Source organism: Siphateles boraxobius, unplaced genomic scaffold (genome assembly GCF_051911475.1).
Source record: "Siphateles boraxobius isolate OS27281-9 unplaced genomic scaffold, OSU_SipBor_1 8, whole genome shotgun sequence".
Lineage (NCBI taxonomy): Eukaryota > Metazoa > Chordata > Actinopteri > Cypriniformes > Leuciscidae > Siphateles > Siphateles boraxobius.
Window position 1 is genome coordinate 4,610,133 of NW_027509208.1, and position 18,370 is coordinate 4,628,502.

The 18,370-nt window shown below is 36.9% G+C and overlaps 1 protein-coding gene across 2 annotated transcripts in view; it reads left to right on the plus strand.

Annotated features, from left to right (window-relative positions):
• The window catches only part of nbas (NBAS subunit of NRZ tethering complex), a 181,837-nt gene that overhangs the window by 106,576 nt on the left and 56,891 nt on the right, over positions 1-18,370 (plus strand). For both annotated transcript variants that reach the window (XM_077220068.1, XM_077220069.1), the window contains exons 42-45: positions 550-660; positions 9,238-9,491; positions 11,054-11,388; positions 13,380-13,589. In XM_077220068.1, the coding sequence (XP_077076183.1) occupies positions 550-660; positions 9,238-9,491; positions 11,054-11,388; positions 13,380-13,589 (910 nt within the window). The remainder of the gene's footprint in view (positions 1-549; positions 661-9,237; positions 9,492-11,053; positions 11,389-13,379; positions 13,590-18,370) is intronic.

The following is an 18,370-nucleotide window of genomic DNA, read 5'->3' on the forward strand; positions in this document are numbered from 1 at the left end:
ATCCAAACCAGAGTCCTGGATTTAAGGAGCCTGATAGACCGTTTTATAAGGACTGGAATCACAGGTCTCGGGGTGACTAAGGTCTTGCAAGATTTGGCGAAACGTCCAATTCTTACTGTAGGGGTTGCAAAATGAAGTTCCAGCAGCTCAGGGCAGATCTGAATTGCAAGTTCAGCCAGAAAAGGGATCAAATCATTCTTTTAGAACAAGACAGATCAGGATTTTTACGGATTTGTTATACCTGGCCTTTGATGGGCAGCCATTTTGGCCAAGATTAGACAGACCAAGACACTGAATTTACCTAATTAAGCTTGAATGTTTTAAAAAAAATGTTTCATTATAGATGTAATTGAAATTCTCTTTATATGTGTATATTTCATTTTTCATTTGTGTTCCTTTTACTTTTTGCCTTTTATTTACACTCTATTTGTTCTAATGTTCTTTCTATCTATCATTCTGTCTGTCTGTTGTTCTGTCTAACCTTCTGTTGCTTTGTCTACCCTTCTGTCGTTCTATATGTCTATTCTGTCTATCTATCATTCTATCTAGGACATTGGATGAGAGCGTGTATGGGATCTCTCGTTCTTTGGCTCATCGGTACAGCATTCCTCTCTGGGAAGTACACATGACGCACCTTGAGTTTCTGTTCACTGATAGTGGGTAAGACACTCTCTCTCTCTCTCTCTCTCTCTCTCTCTCTCTCACTCTCTCTCTCACTCACTCACTCACTCACTCACACACACACACACACACACACACACACACACACACACACACACACACACACACACACACATACACACACACACACACACACACACACACACACACACACACACAGCGGACATTAGCAGCGCTCACACTGAAAACAGATTTACTGCACACACAACACTTTTTCCGGAGGAATGAGTCTGCAAAACCTCAATTAGAAGCAATGTCTGCAGCTTCCACAAGTAACAGTTTTTATTTCCTCGACGTGAGGGTCAAAAACCTGCAACCCTGTGCTCTAGAGGTTCAAGCAGAAGATTGCACGGATTGATCGCAGAAACTGGCTTCCTGTCGATCGGTCAGTGTGATTTGCCAGACTTAGTTTAGTAGCGAAGGCAAGAAGCTCTTTGTTTTTTGAAATGGCTTTGCAGTCGTTTTTTTATTGGGCTTTGGAAATCCACACACAAACAATGTGCCACCCCTCCTGAGCCCCCTGCACGGTAAATTTGTTGCTGAATCATTGTTCAAAGCCTGGTCTAATCAACTCCTTCTCCATCTCTCACCGGGTTTAATCACCCCGAATATCTCTCTCTCTCTGTCTCTCTCTCTCTCTCTCTCTCTCTCTCTCTCTCTCTCTCTCTCTCTCTCTCTCTCAGGCACTCATTTGACTTTGCTTATTTAGTACAGATTGCTTGGGTGAAACTGATTTACTGTGAATGTGATTTTTTTTCTTCCATGTTTTCCCTTGTGAGAGTCATTCCATGCTCATTACCATACTCAAGGCTTCTGTTGTTGTTGTTGTCGTTTTTTTTTTTTTTATCTCTCTGTAGAACATGAAATCTCTTAAAAATATATATATAAAAAATAGATCTCCCCACTCCATTCAAAGGAGTTATCAAAGGAGAATGGAATGGCACCAGAGGGAGTTTGAACAACTTTGGCAATTACTCAAAAGTTTTATTGTATTGCAGTTTCTGTTTGCTAATTTGTCAGCAAATGGGCTTTTCTGACTGATGAGGAGTTGTAAAGATATTTTGCATCGTTTATGCTATTTACTCAGTTTATATGATTTGCATATGATGTGGTTATATAATGCGTTTTCAAAGGCTTTGAAAAGGGCCGGTTCTTTAGGGGCATTTTTTGTTTGTTTTTTTTCCCCTGGTTGGTTTATTTAGTTTATTATGTCACAAGGCACAACTGAGTTATGTAAATGCATTGATTTATTTTATTACAAGGGGTAATTTGGCATATTTAGCATCATCCCCAGTTTTGTTCAGATTTATTGATACTGTACATTCTCTCTTGTTATTTTGAAATAGTTTACACTATTGTGTAAAATGTGAGCTTTGAAGCACAATTTAATTGGGCTTCATAGAAATGATTGCTCATTTTGGCATGATTGTTTTGGCTTTGCATTGGATTGAAATCACTCAAATTAGCGTTGCTTCAGATTTTGCCTTTTTCATTTAATTCAGTTTCATTCCATTCTGTTCCAGTCTATTCCATTCTTCCTTCAGTTAGTTCAAATAAATAGTTCAGTTCCTCTCCATTTAGATCCAGTTACAGTAGTTCTGTTTGTATGTGTATAAGTACATCACTGTTTGTTTCATGATATTATAAAATCTAGAGGCATTTATTATTATTATTATTATTTTTTTTATTTTTTATTTTTTTTATACAAACTGCAACTGTGTTTTATACTCCAACTTTCTGAAACCAGGACAAATTGTTTCAAATGTGGGATCGTTTTTTTTTTTGTTTTTTTTCTGAATCCTACGTATGACAGATGGTCAGTCCAAAATTATCTTTCTCTTTCTAAACAGCTGCTCTGTCTACAGTCTATCCATTTTTCTTTATTGCCAGCCTGCACCAAGTCATGTTTTTCTCAAGTATTCTGTTTAGGGCCAAATAACATTGCTGTTTCCTTTTTTAATGTTTTAGTCCGACAAGACTTTCTTTTTGTTGTATTGATCATTTGGCTTTTAGTCAAATCGGTCACATTAGTCATGTTTTTGGACCAGCAGAATGAATTGGTTCTTTCCAGGTTTCATTTTATGCTTTATAAGGGACTGAAAATGATAGGTAAGGTCACTTATTTTTAGATGTTTCCTTTTCCTTTTTTTTTTTTCTCAGATTAATACACTGTAGGGTTTTGGCTTTTTTCTGCCCAGCATGCTTTTTTAGGTGTATTATATACCCTGAGGATACTCTTTCAAAACTCATGAATGGCTTCAAATAGTTTTTATTCCAATTTTCAAATTCATGATTCAGTATAAGACCTCACACTGCACTGCCATTATAATGTATTAGCTTCTATAGCTGAATGCATTTCGAGCCAGATTTTAAGTGCTATTTCAAATTGGTCCGAAATTTTGTTGGCATCAAATGTCCTTTTTGGCTTTCTTTTTCAGGTTATTCATTAAGCTGAGTTTTGCACAAATTTTCAACCAAATATAGGGTACAACGGGGCTAACGGCAGTCACAAGTAAACACGAAGTGTCTTTAGTCTATCTGTACACTGTATGTAGTTTTGGGCATGTTTAATTTTCATTTACCTAAGGTGAATCTGGGACATATAATCAGGTGGTAATATTCCGACCAACAGCATGATTGCAGTGTAATATTTATTTTACAGCACTTCTACAAATATGAAACCTGACAAAATTTGACCAGTTTAGGCCACGTCCACACGAAGCCAGAGCTTTCCCTATCCGTTCTTTTTTTTCCTCGTTCTAAAAAAAAAATTCCATAAACACGGCGCCATCTCAAGAAATATCTGCGTACACACGAAACCGCTAAAGCCGATGTAGTATACATGCCAGACCAGTATGAGGCGCTGTATTTCTGACACAGATACACTAAAAACAGAGAAGAAGACTTGCGCATAAACCTTGCGCGCTGTATACAATAATATTTGGAACAGTAGCTTATTTTTTTTCTTTCTTTTTAACCAAGAACTTTATTGAACAATATGAAAAACCATGAATGGCCTGGTACAAAATAGGAATGAGTCACGATATCCGATTAGTTAGCAGACGCATAAAGTTTGCCACAAAGAACCGGCAGATAGCCTAATCATTATGAATGTGTCAAATATAGCAAGGAGGCATTTTAATTATTTATAAATAAACTAGTGTTTTCTGTGACGGTGCTGACTCGCCACTTTCGCAGTAGGTGAAGGTGCTTATAGAGATAAATGCACACTTCATACGGATTATAAGAGAGTTGTCTGTTTCTTTTCGTTTTGTATTGTATTGTTTAAAAGTACACATTTCAAGCTTAGATATATTTCTGAGTTCCTGTTCATTTATGAGACAAGCTCCAGTTCACGTGGGATGCAAGTTATATCGCATCGGCGCCTCCGTGTCCTGATGGCTATTGTCTGCTATATTTGCTTCTTATTTATTAAATCCAGGCAATTGGTTGATGAAACATTGATTAAAATTAAGATACAATTTATACAAAACGAAATTCACTTTAAATAAAGGCTTTATATAAAACAAAACTTAATGAAGTGGTCAATATGATGTCTCGATATTGCGCATTTTATGATTAGGCTACTCAGGCTGTTCACTTTTATAATCAACATATATGAAATGGAAAAAATAACATATTATTTAAACATAAATGTGAAACTAACTTTTCTTTAATTAGGCCTACAGTACAGAGAAATGTAATGTCGGAGCGAACGCCGTGTTACCGGTGAGCATGAGGGGGCAGAGGTGCATTTTTTGAATAATAATCAAATAATTCCCAGCGATCGTCGAATATTATTTTTGCTTGAAATGCCCATCCCTACAAAATACGAAATGTCTTAATCAGACAAAATACAAGCATCATAGCATAATAAAGAAATATAAACAAATAAAGAAGTAAAATAAAGAAATAAAATAAAAATACATTAAAGTAGGCCTAAATAATAAATAAAGAAATAAAATAGGCTCAGTAGCTTCTGAAGCATGAACTCAAGCAAGTAGTCGCAGTTGTTATTGCTGTTAGACTACTGATTTACCGCGTCTGACTAGTCGACACGTGGGGTGATGACATCATCGTTTCACAAAATATACGGATTGGCCGTACACACGAAGACGCAAGGGTGTTGTTTTCAGATTTATCCCCCCTGTGACCCGGTTTCAAAAAATAGCGGTTTCAGTCTCCCAAAACGCCGGATCCGTCTGGACGAAACACCGATCCGATAAAAAATGTGTCCGTATACAGCTAATCGCGTCTCCGTGTGGACAGGGCCTTAGTTTGTTTACTTTTTTTTTCCTCCTCCATCAAAATAGTTCCAAAAGAAGCCACAGCATCAATTTTTTAAATCAGACAAGTTGATCTGAGTATTACTTGGCAGCATGCATTAGAAAGTATGTGTGCTAAGTGGAGAGAAGGCAATTTTCCCATTCTCATTAAAAGAATTGGGTTATCTATCCATTCTAGGTCCACATCAGGTTTTTCATTGCACTCTTAACACAGACACACACACACACACACAACTTTGCTTTGCACTGCTCGCATACTCTAGTCTGGAATGTCCCAGTGCTGCTGGACTCCCTTGGAATGCCGTATGACCAATCATATTACAGGACTGTTACTAATAACATATATATCGAAGAGGGTCAGTGATGGTTTTTCAGTCTGTCCTTGAGTGAAAAATTCAGTGTCTCACACACACACCCTTTATCCATTCTTGGCATTGTAATTGCAGCAGGGAGACAGGATTAATGGCTGCTGTGTTTAGTGAAGTATTGATCCTGTTAAAAGCAGTTATTCTGTGTTAATAAGCAGACTGCAGTCAGAGGCTCGTCTTTCCCACTCTTTATCTCTCCCTGCTGCCTTTCCTTCCTGTAATTTCTGTCTTGTTTTGTCTCTGCTATCATCTTCTTTTCCTTACTTTGGTCTGGACTGTTGTTGTTTTCCGGCCTATCTTGCATTCTTCTCTCTGCATTGCTCTTTCTGTGTCTGTTTTTGGCCAGGGGATATCGTGCCTCCTGCCTGTATAGTCATTTCCATTAAACATGTGTTAAGGTCCTTAGGGTTACGCTCTGTAGACAATGGATAGGTGTTGGGCTCTGTCCAAATGGCCACATGCAGCCTGCAGCTCGCTCATTTTGTTGTATTAACGTTGAATATGATGAACTGTAACACAATGTGCACATGCTGAGTGCTCACAAATGTTGAGACCTGTGTGTGTTCTATGAATGTTACTGTAGGTTGTGTCTTGCACAATGGCGTGCAAAGAGGGATGCCGCAGGGGCTCGAACTTAATTCTGAAATCTTAAAGTGCCCTTGTGGTCATTAAAAAAAATAAGAACAGTTATTTTTATTGGAATAAGCATTGGACCGGTCCAGAGGATCTAAACTGGGATCGGCCAACATTATGAAAGCCAGGTTTTATGCTAAATTAGTTTTATGTTAGATAATAATAGTTAATATACTGTTCATACGTTTTGGGTAATTATTTTAATTTAAGAAATATTTTTATTCAGGAAGGATGCATTAAATTGATAAAAAGTGATGGTAAACATTTGTAATGTTACAAAGGATTTCTATTGAACATAAATGCTGTTCTTTTGAACTTTAAATTCATCAAAGAATCCTTAGAAAATGTATTACGGTGTCCACAAAATGTAGAAATTAAGTATTGCCCCCTGATTTTTTTTTTCTCGTGTATTTTTGCATATTCATATTTATACACTGAATGTCATTTACATGTTCATTGAGAACCTATGCATAAAGAGTAAACAAAAACACAAAATAAGCTGTATTGCGGAGCAAAGAGGACACTGACAATGTGCCAATATACAAGACAGAGCAGCCTACTTTTGGCATGAAATAAAGTCTCATCTTTGAAATTTTTATAATAATTATGAAATTCAAACAATAAATACTGTTTTGTGGTGCTTTAATGTGTAGGCCTCAGTTCAAGCAGCACATGAACTGATTAACCCTTCTAGTTATAGCACGAATTAAACATGAATGAAAATCAGAACTGCAAAAAGAAATCAATACACACCATTTTTCAAGTTCAAGTCCACTGACTTTAATCTACTAACTGGTTTGGTTTGTTCATCGGACAAAAATGGGTATCTGCATTATGATTGGTCAGATCGCCTGTCAATAAAATTACGCCGAAATCTCTCAACACTGAGCTCTTCAATTAATATTTTAAACCTTACAAAATGATTGCAATGTATATTCAAAGTCATACGTTTACCCATTGTACATCTTTCAGAATCTGCAAGGTAATGCTCAAGAATGCAACACGATGCATTAAGAGCCAGAGGTAAACATTTGAGCAAATGGTGATGTTTAAATTTTTCTTATTTTGTTTTACATGCTGATATCTTTTTTTAGCCTCTGAAGGGCAGGACTAAATTAATATAATTTTTCAACAAAATAAGAACAATTTACAATTTTAAATTGCAAAAAAAAACAATTTTAAATTGCAAAAAGCAAAGAATGGAGAGCTGGAGGATTTTTCCTCATGAAGAACCATTACAAAAAAACAAACCAAAAAAAAATGACACACAAAATTACAATCAAGTAATTTGTCTTGTATTTTGTGTTTGTATTTTGTCTTGTGGACTAGGCTATTAAACATATGTTATGTGAAAAAGCTTTTTCAGTGCAGTACTAAATAGAAACAATGTTTTTATGATCCTTCTTATTAATAAATAAATAACAATTAAATTTTGGAGATTCTGAAAGGTGTATGTAAACTTATGACTAAAGTGTAAATGCAACAAAAATCATAAAATTATTAGACGCCAAAAAGTAACTATGGTTATCGCTTTCTCATGTTGCTATGGTTACTATGTTAATCATCGCAATTTCAAGACTCACAGGACTAAAATTTTGCTGATTCACTCCCACATTTAAATGCATTTATCACTCTTTATAATTTACAGTGTGAACGTAACCACTTGTCCTCTAGAAGCACGAAAAACAAAACTATTTTTAGATTGTCAATAGCGCTCCCTTTAAGCGATCACTTACTTACCGCGTTCTGCACTCTCACTAAAACTGTCATCATAAACACGGAAGTTGTCCGCACAGCACAGTGAATCTCTCATTTATATCGCGTCAAGACTTTGTTTATGAGGGGATTTGTGAAAGGATAAAGCTTGTGCTGATTCTAAACATACATTTTAAGTAAATTCTCTGCATGTTGAATCTAAAATGCCTCTGATTTGCCACTGTGTTCATGCGCTTAATATACATGTCTGTGATTGGCTAAATGCTCAACGCGGAAACAACACAAGTAGTTTTGTTTCATTTTTGGAATAATATTGTGTCCTCCAGTGCCCGGACTCGACTGGACTTGGACATTTTTCCGAGTCTAAAATGTCCGAGTCCATGTCAAGTCCGAGTACAAATTCATCCGAGTGCGTGACAAGTCCGAGTTCATTCAAAATTGGACTCGAGTTGGAGTACCCTAACTCTAAAAAAATCCATAAAGTCAGTAAGTGTTTATTAGCAGAAATTACTGCAGCCAAACATTTCTCACATTTGAGTTGATGTGACCACTACTGTGCCATTCGAAAACTTGAATTTTCTTGTTTTTAACCCGTTTTGTAATAGACTTTCTTGTTTCAGATCATTGTCTTGCATTGTCCAGAACAATCAAAAACGGACAATAACAATATTTAAAAAATGTGCAAACTCAGAAGTTCAGAGGCAATTTTAATGTGGCCTTTTTTTCCTGCCCCCGTGGAGGTCTACAACCCGCTTATCTAAATCATTTATTCCCTGTCCTGTTTGTGAGTCAGCATGCTTTTTACGTCTTTTCTCTCTATTACTGTGTACGACTCTTTCTCCAACCCCTTTCCTTTTCACACGTCCACCCTCACGTACAGCATCAGCAGACCTGCTGGATAAATGGACTTGGCAGTCATCGAAGGTTCACATAGTAATTTATTGATAACCCAACTCTATAAAACATTTCCATGCATCAGAATTGCTATGGGATATTTCTCTGGTGCAGTAAAGCTGTTTATCTTTACTGAAAAGCCATTCAATTAGAACAGGGTGGAGGGCCAGTCCACACGCCTGCTCATGAAGTCACCGTGGAGATAAATTATGTAAATCAGGGCAGCGCTAACATAAAACATGACACCCATAGACTGACATCAGATTTATGGTGGGTCAGTAACTGCTCACCATAGGCTATAATTCACTGCTTAAAAAAACAAACAAAAAAAATGGGGTCCTGAAAGTGGTCAAACCACAGTGAATAAAGTTTAATGGACTTTGAAGAAGTTCTTTTAGATTAAACAAAATCAATTCTCTCGCACAAGTGGGCCGTCGCAGCATATTAACTCGACCTTAATGTACTTCATTTGGTTCGGGGGACAATTGTGGGGGGTGGGGGGATGCCTGAGCATTGCCTTAATTGATTCACTACAAGCAATTTGCAAAGGTTGAGTGATCAATGCTTTAACAGACCTTGGTTACAACTGCTCATTGTCTTGTTTCTGTCACCTTCCAGTCTTTCATCTCCATCCATCTCTCATTTCTTTCTTTCTTCAGCCTCTCCACCAAAAACATCGAGGGCCGGTTGGCGGCTCTGGGCCTGTTCGAGACTCTAAAGAGTGACCCTGAGTCATTCTACACACACATGACTAAATATGTGTATCCCAGTATAGCCGGAACCGACCAGCTCCGAATCCTCTTCTACTTCACTCTTCTGGAGAACTGCGGCTGTGCTAACTACTTCCCTCAATCTGCTATGAAGCCCGAAACGCACATCAAACTGCTGAAGAAGCTCAAAGCCGTCGCTGTCGGTGAGTAACAGCCAAAGTCTGAACAAATGGATCAGAACTCATCACGTCCAAAAGGGTATTCAATCTTAATGATCAGGTTTGAAAACCAAATCAGTGTTTTGTACAGTGCGAACAAAAACGCTGGTTGCAGCAGGCATTGAAATGACTGTAAAAAACGTTTTGAAGAAAGGAGGATTCGATCGATAAATAGCCGACCTGGCAACACAAATGAAGCGGTAAATCAGCTCCTGCTTGCAAGCATGTCAATCAACACCATAACCAGAAATTTCCCGTGTAATAACACATCTCTCTCCAGCTGAGATGACAGGAAATGGGTCGCTGAGCAATGAGGGTGCCAATGAAAATAATAGAGGAATGTTAATTAGCCCGCATACAATACATGTTTGTTCTTTTCTGATAAGAGAGATTATTATAATACACACAAAACATGGAGTGAGGTTTAAATGAGTTCATTAGCTCCTTACCTCTCTCTCTCTTTCCATCATTGAGGGCAGTGCATGTGATAATGCAAACGTAATAAATGTCATACAGTTATATCTGCATATATGTTGTGTACTTACGTGTGAGAAAAGGCAAGGAATTTTTTTTTCTTCTCCAGATTGTGCAGAAGTGCATGTGTCTGTTAATTAGTTCTAAATACGGTTGCATGTGCTTTCACTTAGTAATAACATACTATAGAAGGGCTTTTCTTGCAAACACTTAACTTTTGAACAGCATATCTATTATTTATTACAGTAAATCTATTATTCATAGACTTATACTCAAATATTGTGGTTCTGAGTAGCTTTATGCCACTTCTTATATCGTGCTGAAAGGAGCTAGAACTAAAGATTAATGAATAATCTTTCAAATTGGTAGTCTTGGAGTGAGTGTATTGAAAGGTCAAGAGGGAGTTTGTCAGAGTTTTTGCACCATACTCTCTCCTGTCTCAACTGATACCTTCACACTTAGTAGGCACCGAAAACACACCTGTCGCATACATGCTCTCCGACACAGTCCTGTAAAGACTGTTCCTAGCATCTGCCACAACCCAAGGGACAGAGATGGCACCTTCTTTTCCACATCTCTGTCTGTTTGAGTGTATATGTTTGTTGAATGCCCTTCTGGCCCCTGTCGTGAGATGGGCCCATTCTCAGAGGCAGGTGTTTCAATATTTAATGCCCTGACAAAGCTTGTTTGTCAGTGTAATGTTGTCCGTCTGATGTGATATATCCTGGAGGCATGCCAATTCACATTGATTAACATAAATAGAAACCATATCGAAACTTGAAACTGCAATAAATGTCCCATATTTCAGATTAATAGAGATTGAGATTGATTATTTTCAAATTCCACATTCAATGTTAATAGTGGACTCCATTGTCCTTGTTCCTCTAGTGTAACATGTAACAGGAGAAATGTACAATTTATATATATGTATTTTTGTTGTTAAGGCTTTAAATGAAGTGTCTATACAGATATTGATTTTCAATCTGAGAAATATTCACTACATTAAAATTTGTGTCAACTACTCCCTGTGTATATTCTGTATGATGTTGGAATCATAATGTTTTGCTCCTTAGGTCTGGACTATAAGAAGCTGACAGACCAGGATTCAGTTCCTTTGAAAGCTCTGGAGCCGATATTGACTAGCCAGAACGTCCTGTCAATCTCCAAACTGGCCCCTCGAATCCCCCAGAAGGGAGGAGAACCACTTACCTCTAGCGCTGTACATGCCACCTGGCTTCATAAACTGTTCTGGGAAGGGGATCAGCATATACTGAAAAAAGCCCCCCAGAGCGATCACGACTTCCTTCATGCCTATGACACCTGTGCCAAATACTTTGACCGACTGCTGCCCGTAGATTGTGTTAACTTCTTGGATGCCATCACCTTTTCCCCTGAAGCAGCCAATAAGGTGAGTCTAATGCAGAAAGGGGGTGGGTCTAGAGGGTTTTCAGTTCGAAGTTTGCAATCATCTACTTTCAAAATCCTCTCAAACTGCAACAAAACATTACATTTAACAAAAAATAATTGGCTAAGATCAGAGCTGTATTGCTACCATATTTGCAAATTGCATTGAGTACAAAAAATGACAAATCAATAAAAAAAATTTAAGGGTAAAGAACAATTGTCTGTTCTTTTAATGCCATTTTAATGCCATTTTAAGGGTATTGAAAGTGTATATATTCATGAATATTTGATTCATGTTTAAAATGTTACTTAAATACAACTATATAAAATAAAACATTAATCATTTATATACCGTATATTGGTACATTTAACTGCATTTCATTTTTAAACCATCAATTACGTATGAAATGTGATTTTTAATACATTGATTCCCAGTCCTCCATGATAATATAGAGAAGCCTGGATTAAATACTTAACTGTACATGAAGAAAAGCCCGGCCTTATTTCAGACACTTTAAGTTTTAGTTTTTTCAATAACCATGCATAAACAATATTCTCTCAAAAATACAAACATGTACATACATGTTGCTCACATATTACTGAAGCCCCGTTTGTGCTATATAGAGTGAATTTACACATTTGCCATTAACATGTTTATAAATAACTGAAAAAAGCACAAATGTCAGAGCATTTCAAAACACCTCCAGGACCCAGAAAACCCCTCAGACCCATGAGGGTTAAAGCCTGCTGCAATTAAAAAGAATCATTAAAATCAACAAATGCACATGTATATGCCATAAGTCTGTGGTGCGTTTACTGACTTGGACATTGTTCATGTACACTAAGTGCTGTGTGATGTTTTAGCACCTTTCATCTCTTCCATACTTTTATAGAAGGCTTCGTTTTCTATTTATTCTGCCTGCAAGTCGAGCATACACACGTGTATACCAAAAAAGTCACATACACACTCGGCCCTGTGGCAAACATCCTAAATGAGCCTCTGTAATCAAAAGGCTAATCGCTAATGCTCGTTGGCCCCTGGGGTGTTCAAATGATGTTATTGCAATGATTGTTATGTTGATATAATGTAATGATTAGAGTTGAAAGCAAGTTACAAACTCTCATTCCCATAAACAAACACCCACTCCCACCATTAAGGTAAGAGTGACATTGATTTGGTACTCAAGAATGCCACAGGGAGAAGCAGCCAATGACATTTGCCATGCCTCTGCTGTAGATTATGTGCGAACCGTGAGTAAATACAGTTTATGTACGTTTGTGTAAGTGATAGCAGATGAGCGTGGGAGGGGAGTGTTGGAGGTAAACAGTATAAGATGAACCCAGGCTTGTGGAGTTTTCTCACTGAGATTAAACTAAATGAGAAATGGGATGAGACTGAATTATGCGACATCATAACTATTGTGGATTATAATAGTAGATGTGCTGCAGAATAATGGCCCATTGCTGACTGAGCATTAGTTCAAGCAGAAAAGCTTGAGCATATTTCAACATTTCAGGATGTGAGGACATTTTGGGTAACTTCCACTCTATGGGGTCACCTGTGGGTGACTACTACTGATAGAATTTAATTTCCTTCACTATTCTTATGTTTGTTTGTTTGTAATGATAGTAGAAATTATGCTGAAAATGCAGCTTTTGCCGTCACAGGAATGAATTAATGTTTTTATATATATATATATATATATATATATATATATATATATATATATACACACACACACCCAAACACACACACACATATATATATATATATATAGAATTTTTTTTAAACCGTTATTTCAAATTGTAATAATATTTCAGCATTACTATTTTATTGTATTAAAGGATTTATATTTTACGTAGGGCTTTCTCGCTAGGGAATCATCATATTTGGTTGATATAGAAAAACATATTGAATATTGAAAAAAAAAGCTTCAGCTTTGTAACATATTTATTCTTGTCTTTCTTTTGTGTGTGATTTCTGTATGCGTTTAGCTGTCTGTAGAGGCCAGGCTGGAGATCTCCAAGCGTGCACAGAAGGCTCTAAAAGGCATTAGCGACAAGAGTAAAAAAAAGGGTAATGATGACAGAAGGGAAAACTCCGCCTCCAACTTTGACTCCGCCCTCACTCACGTGCAGCAGTCTCTCGCTCATCTAGAGACTCTGAGCCACCCCTTCACTCTGTCACTCAAGACAAGTCAAGAGGTAATCTTCAACGCACACATAAACTTAACTTAAACATAACTGTCATTTTATCATCCAAGACAGATGCTGTAAATAGAGCCTTAAATGTTTTGCAAGTATCCAAGCTACTTGCTTGTTTCCTCCTCCTCCACAATTTCTCCCTTTCCTGACCTGTGAGCAGTGTCTGTGATTGATTGGCAGGTTTGTAGCTGTTGTCCTGACTGCAGGATAGTAGCAGGCAGTCCATGTCAGCCTGTGGTTTCTTTAATGCACACATTGAGCCATTTGTATATGGAAATATATGGATTCATTTTTACAGCGCACACTTATCGAGCAGATACTGCCGTATCTCATTACCGGCACACCTTCACCGTGTCGCACAACATGCTCCCATAGGGATTTACGCGATATTGGAAACTGCAGTTTAATTCTCTGTTGGAGTTGCCTTGCTGCCTGCAACCTGCTAGTGTTAGGAGAGTTACTAACTTAAATTCACAATGAAACATAAGTATAGTCAGATTTTCTATACTTTTTCTTCCTTATTTTAAAGTACATCTGAGAGTAACAGATTAGAAAAGAAAAACTGCAGGGCAGAACTTGGTTTTATTCTTCGATTATTGATTAGATTTTGAGATTGTGCTTAAAAGTGGAGGCAGATGAACGTGAGCTTACAGGTGCGGGTATGAGCCTGTCGCTTTACTAGATTATTATATTTGGTGCCCTTTTTTTTCCTTTTTTATTAAAACATCCATTAATTAATAATTTGCAATACGATTAAAAAAAACAATGTGTTAGCTCAACAAAGGTGACCCACGTTTCAATAGTGCGCAGTCTCTATAGGCATGTTCACATTAGCAGATAATGAGTTGCCATGAGGACGACTGACATCTCTATCTTTTCATACAGATTACATTTACAGAGAATATTTGTTTTCGTTTTGAATTAGATAATTTAATAGCAGAGAATAGGCTTGGGCGGTATCCAAATTTTGATACCTTCAAACCTCCTCCCTATTTTACCGGGGTATACGGTATTACCGTGACTAATTAAAAATTATGACATAAGGCTCAGACAGCGTCACCAAACTGTTGGCTTGTGCCTACACCGTTCAGAAACTGAATACCAGATCAGGCAAAAAATAAAAATCAAGGCCAACCCGTGCACGTTGATTCTGATCCCGGCTGACGGCATTAAATGTAATAATGCCTATGGCTCGTAGGCCTATTTAGACTCGACTATTTTTAATACGTGGGCCGTTATAATATGGTGGCGCCAAATAATTTTTTAACCCATGTGCTGAGGGGGTGGTAGATATAAATGCTATTTATAAATGAGCAAAAATGGGACAATTAATAATATTTAATTATTTTAATTATGACAATTGTATTCATTTTATTAATTACTTTAAATTAAATTAACAAGCAACAAGCAAGAAGTGCATTTGTAAATCCGGTGACACGCGTCCATTGATTTTTATTAATACAACTTTTCTGTCAGTGCTGCAAAGATTAAGTTGACGATCGACATCTCCTAGTGAACGCGCATATAGAGAAATGCAAATCATGGATTACATAATCAGAAGGTATAGGCTAGCCTTTTTCTTTTCGTTTTGAATTGTTTCGTTTAAAGAAATTGTCGATTGATATCTCCGTAGTGAACGCGCCTATAGAGAGAAATGCACATCATGGATTAATCAGAGAGTATGCTGCCTATATTTCTTTTCCTTTTGATTTGTTTCGTTTAAAGAAATTGACGAATCGCCATCTCCATAGTGAACGATAGAGAGAAATGCACATCATGGATTACATAATCAGAGAGTAGGCTTGCCTATTTCTTTTCGTTTTGAGTAGTTTCGTTTAATTTGATGATCGCCATTTCCGTATGAACGCGCATAGAGAGAAATGCACATCATGGATTAAATAATCAGCGAGTGGCCTATTTCTTTTCGTTTTGAATTGTTTCGTTTAATGACATTTCAAGCTTTATTTAGATATCTGTCATGTCTGTGAGACATACACTGAGTTTCGGTTAATTTACGATGAGATTTCAATGCAAGTGACCGCAAAACGCGCCGGTGCGTTTGTCGACCCCAGAGGATTAACTTTAGCCTAATAGGAAGGAACATAAATTGTGATTACAAATATATACTCACTCACATCAAGACGCTGATGTGGTGGTGGAATCCATGCAGGAAGAGCAGCATTTGGCCCTTCGTCGCTTTTCAGAGCAAGCAGTGCTGTTGCAACACTACATCTACGTCCCATCCTAACCACTGTACTAAATACAGATAAAGCTAACGCTAAACATCTACGCTAACTTGAAGCTATCCTAACTGATGAAATACTACTAACTACTGACTAAATATGCTTCTAACAATACTACAATAACAACTAGGGCTGGGTATTGACACAAATTTCACAATTCAATTTGATTTCGATTCACAAGCTTGCAATTCGATTTCGATTCAATATTGATTATTTTGGATATCAGTTACATAGCACATTTTCTCAAGGAAAACAAATCTCTTAACCAATGCTGTAAACTCTGGGAGTCAGTTGTAGCCTACTAGGCTTCATTAGCCTACTATAATATTGAAGGTAACAATTACACTTTTATTTATTTTTATAATAATAAAGTTATGTAATATAAACATTTAAATGGTGGCTGTCATAAAAACTTGCCAGATTTATTCAAACATGCATTAAATATTGAAGAAAATTAAAAAATATAATGAATATGTAATATGGTGCATATATTTAGCAAAATGTTGATGCTCCTCTCTAGAGTAAATTGTTCTTGCTGACTAACGAGTTTATGGTCACTGGATGTAAATGTGACGTTACATGACATTGTTTACAAGCTGTTTTACTGACGTCTTTCCACGGTTGAAACACTGATTGAGCGATTTCATGTGACATGACACGGATTTCGATAAGTTGTTCTCTATCTTTTAACACACATTCAGATGCTCATTCATGTTTATTTCGCACTGTAACTGGTATTATTAAGGCGGAAGAGAAGATCATGTGCGCTCTGCGCTGCTGCTTCTCGAGCTGAGCTGCCCCACAGCGATCTCACGCCACAGCGCCAAAACCGTATATGTTTTGAATTTCTTAAGAAAATGGAAGTAATTTGAAATCTTAGACTTTGTTTCATATCAATAGTAACAAAGCACAAATATTATTGCGATTTATTGGATGGGATGTGCGCTAGAATGTTCCATTCATTCATCAACAGAAAACAGGATGACTAGCCTAATCGATTCTTGGGATTTAAGAATCGATATTGGTTCGTAGAAAGGAGAGTCGATTAAAATCGAGAAATCTATTTATTTTACCCAGCCCTACCGACAACTATGCTAATTAACTACATAGGCTACACAAAATTATCTGAATTACTATATAAATGCTATGCTAACTAGATGCTAATATACGCTATCCTGATCGTTTTCAATACTCGCAATTAGGGATGCAACGATTACAGATTTTGTAAGTACGATTATTGTCTGAGAAATAATCACGATTTAACGATTATCATGCATCAATTAATTTCACAAAACTATATGTATAATATCACATGAACACTCAACACTAGATTTTAATGTGTTATTTGCCACAACACAGTACAAAATTATAAAATGACAAACGATAATCAATCTCTTCCTTTGGAATTATAGAGAAGTGCTTTGTAAACATCCAGCATTTTTCTTTTAAAAATAACAAATTAAGTCAATGGCTGCAGGGCTATTTGATTGAAAAAGATCACAAGATGATTAAGTGTTTAGTTTGTTCTAAATTTATTTTCAACCTGAGGTAGAAAACTTGATAACATGAAAACAATATCTTGTTGGTATTTGACTTAAAAACAAATAAAGGGATAATAAATCCCAATGAAAATAAGAATAAACAAAGTAGTTGGCTCTATTGAATTAAATGTAAGCTAAATATTAACTATGTATTTCTTTTAAAAAGAAAACAAATATAGTCCAAATGTTATCCACTCCAATATTATTGTACTTATTTTAATACTCTTTTTTTAATTATTAATCCAAATTTTACATGCGCCTTTAGAAAATCATCTATTATAATCTCATTATTTTGGTTTGTTTGTTTGAAGTTTAAGTAAAAATTATAGAAAGAAACTGAGAACATCTCTCATGCTTTGTTATTAATAACTGAAATGCAGTTAATTGGTAGTTCTAGAAGTCTACACGGCCCTGATCTTATGTTAGTGTTTTACACCGGGCATATTAAAACTACAAAGCCTAACATTTACAGGAGAAAGCAATAGGATATTAAGTTAAATGTTCACTGACTGAAAATCTTGAGAGCACGTCACTTCTGTTTTCCACAGACTTGCGTAACCAAAACATTCCGCTGTTTTTTTGTTGTTGTTTTTTTGCACTGAAAGCTGAAAGTTGCACGCCACCTTCTCCTTTTTCCAAAGCGCTAGGGCGGTTGCGCTCCGTCCGGAGGCTTCTGTTGTTGCTGTGTTGGTTCTTGTCACTTGACCTAAGGTGCGCTTGCGGCATTATGAAAAGTAGAGATGTTTTTATCTAGATGCGGCGCGCACGCGCTTGGAAAAAAACGAGCGCGTCGCTTCCCTTATAAGCGCGCATGCCGCGCGCCTACATTTGAAATAACGAACTTGAGCCTGCAAAAGACGCGATCTGTGAACAGGCCCTTAAAGCGTTTTTTCGGTGGAAATAGAGCATCGCTGCTAGTCCCTCTGCCATAGTGGTTGAACACGGCATTAAGCTAGTGCACCGCTGGTGTAACCTTGTTTTCGTTTGGTGCAAAAGT